The sequence below is a fragment of the Poecilia reticulata genome, unplaced genomic scaffold (assembly GCF_000633615.1).
Source record: "Poecilia reticulata strain Guanapo unplaced genomic scaffold, Guppy_female_1.0+MT scaffold_212, whole genome shotgun sequence".
Classification (NCBI taxonomy): Eukaryota; Metazoa; Chordata; class Actinopteri; order Cyprinodontiformes; family Poeciliidae; genus Poecilia; species Poecilia reticulata.
Genome location: NW_007615022.1, coordinates 407071 through 409129, shown reverse-complemented (window position 1 = coordinate 409129; position 2059 = coordinate 407071). Strand labels below are relative to the sequence as shown.

At 55.6% G+C, this 2059-nt stretch overlaps 2 protein-coding genes across 3 annotated transcripts in view; both read right to left on the bottom strand.

Moving 5' to 3' along the window:
• abcd1 (ATP-binding cassette, sub-family D (ALD), member 1) overlaps positions 1-2059 on the bottom strand; it is a 15744-nt gene extending 13685 nt beyond the window's left edge. For both annotated transcript variants that reach the window (XM_017303210.1, XM_017303211.1), the window contains exons 1-3: positions 1987-2059; positions 1639-1900; positions 806-1508 (exon numbers count right to left, since the gene is read on the bottom strand). The gene's annotated coding sequence lies outside the window, so the exon portion shown is untranslated. The remainder of the gene's footprint in view (positions 1-805; positions 1509-1638; positions 1901-1986) is intronic.
• Positions 1403-2059, bottom strand: part of ccdc120a (coiled-coil domain containing 120a) — a 12373-nt gene continuing 11716 nt past the window's right edge. The window contains exons 9-11 of the mRNA XM_017303207.1: positions 1971-2056; positions 1639-1900; positions 1403-1508 (exon numbers count right to left, since the gene is read on the bottom strand). Of these exons, the coding sequence (XP_017158696.1) occupies positions 1403-1508; positions 1639-1900; positions 1971-2056 (454 nt within the window). The remainder of the gene's footprint in view (positions 1509-1638; positions 1901-1970; positions 2057-2059) is intronic.

Here is a 2059-nt window from a genome sequence, read left to right as displayed (position 1 = left end):
ACAGGTGTGTGTGAGGACAGGTGTGTGTGAGGACAGGTGTGTGTGAACACTGATTCTTCTCAATAAAACTGATGTCCTGCATTAAAAAGCATCATTTCAGTAACAAAAGTTTGTATAAAATCCGATGACATCAGATCCGTAGAAAACGAGACCAAACAGTCGATCGGTGATGAAATCGATCACCGCTGTGACATCATCGTCTGATTGTCGTTCTGATTGTTTTTGGGTTCTTTTGTTCTGAAGCTCTTTAAACCTGAAGCTCCTCTTATTGCTTCAGACTAAACCTGCATCCTGATTATGACCTGAAGTTGACCTGGGCCCAAAACCCGGGTCCAGAACCCAGGTCCTGATCCGGGTCCTGAACCCAGGTCCTGATCCGGGTCCAGAACCCAGGTCCTGATCCGGGCCCAAAACCCAGGTCCTGATCCGGGCCCAAAACCCAGGTCCTGATCCGGGCCCAGAACCCAGGTCCTGATCCGGGCCCAAAACCCGGGTCCTGATCCGGGTCCTGATGAAGATGGAGGTCCGGATCCGGGACAGGATTTCCTCCAGGTTCTGGTGACATTCCTAACTTGTTGGAGATCTGGATTGTGTCGTTGCAGGACCAGAACTTTCTCCTGGACCCGGATTCCCTGATCTCTTTCTCCTGGATCTCAGTTCTCTGAGCCGGCCAGAACCGGGCCGGTCCGGCCATGTTGCAGGTCCAGTCTTGCTGGTTTGAGGATGAAACTCGGTGCTGGATTCATAGTGCAGGGATTCTGAGTCCAAACTGCAAAGTTACCTGATGCTTCCGGTCTGGACTCACCTGAGGCTTTAACAGGTAGACGCCTGAGCTGAACAGGGCTGGTGATGTCAGCTGGTGATGTCAGAGAGCAGGAGGGCTCCGTCGTTGGGGAGTGCAGGTTCCCCCTGGTGGCTGAGAAAGAGTCTGATTGTCTGAGCAGAGTCTGAGGACCAGGAACCCAGAACCTGGACCGGTTGGCGCTCCACAGTCCAGCTGTGGCGATACGAGAACCGGCTAACGGGAACCTTTCCGGACCAGGAACCCTGAGAAGAGAGGGACTCTTGCTCCTCAGTGCCGGGTTCCAGTTGGACGCTGTTCTCCCAAACAGCGGTAAACCATCGGTCCCCTGCTGGGTTCAGGCAGGTTCTGGTTCTGGTTCAGGTTCGTGACTCCTCCAGAGACCACTGAACACTCTGAGGAGTAGATGGTCTTCCTTAGCAGACCTCTCAGGTCAGATGAAGGTCTTGGTAAGGCGAACCTGTCTTTAAGGTGCATGGGGCGTCCGGGTGTTCGGCTGGTCTCTGAACTGGGTCAACTGGTTCATCATCACCCAATCACAGGAGGTCCAGAGAACCGGGCCGGGGTCCGTCCAAGTCTCTTCCTCTGATTGGCTGGTGATCAGACCAGAGTCCCAGGAGACGGCTGGTCCACTGCCAAGTCTCTGAGGGGAACTTCCTGTTTCTGGGACAGACAGGAGTCCTGGTAGAGCGAGCCGTCCACAGACCTGACAGAGAGGGAGAGATGGCTTCTGGTTTCATCTTCCGCTCACATTGGGGTGGAGAAAACTAATAAAAAAGTCTTTTGGTCTGGAAAGCAAGGCATTGTGGGGGATGAAGTTGTTGGCGGACCCCTACCTCCCGTGCAGCGGATGTCCGTGGAACGTGGCGGAGTGCGGCAGCGTCTGCTTGTGATGCGGCGCGGCGTAGTGATGACTCTGATAGGTCGACTGCTGGAGGACTCCGTGGGCAGTGCGTCTTCGCTGCAGGGCATCGACCCCTCCGGTCTGACCTTTGACCCCACCACTCGGCTTAGTGTTGGCACCTGACGAGACCTTTCCACTGGCCTGGTTCTGGTGGGTGGATCCTAAGGTGTTCCTCAGGTACCAGTCCCTCAGACCTGTGAGGAACAAATCAGACCAAGTCACACCTGAGAGCAGGTAGAGGGTTCCTGACCTTGTTTTGTCCACCAGGTGGCACCCTTACCCTCCAGGGCCAGGGCCTTGTGGAGGCTTCGGGTGGCCTCCTCCAGCTGGGAGTCCTGCTGGGGGGGCAGCTG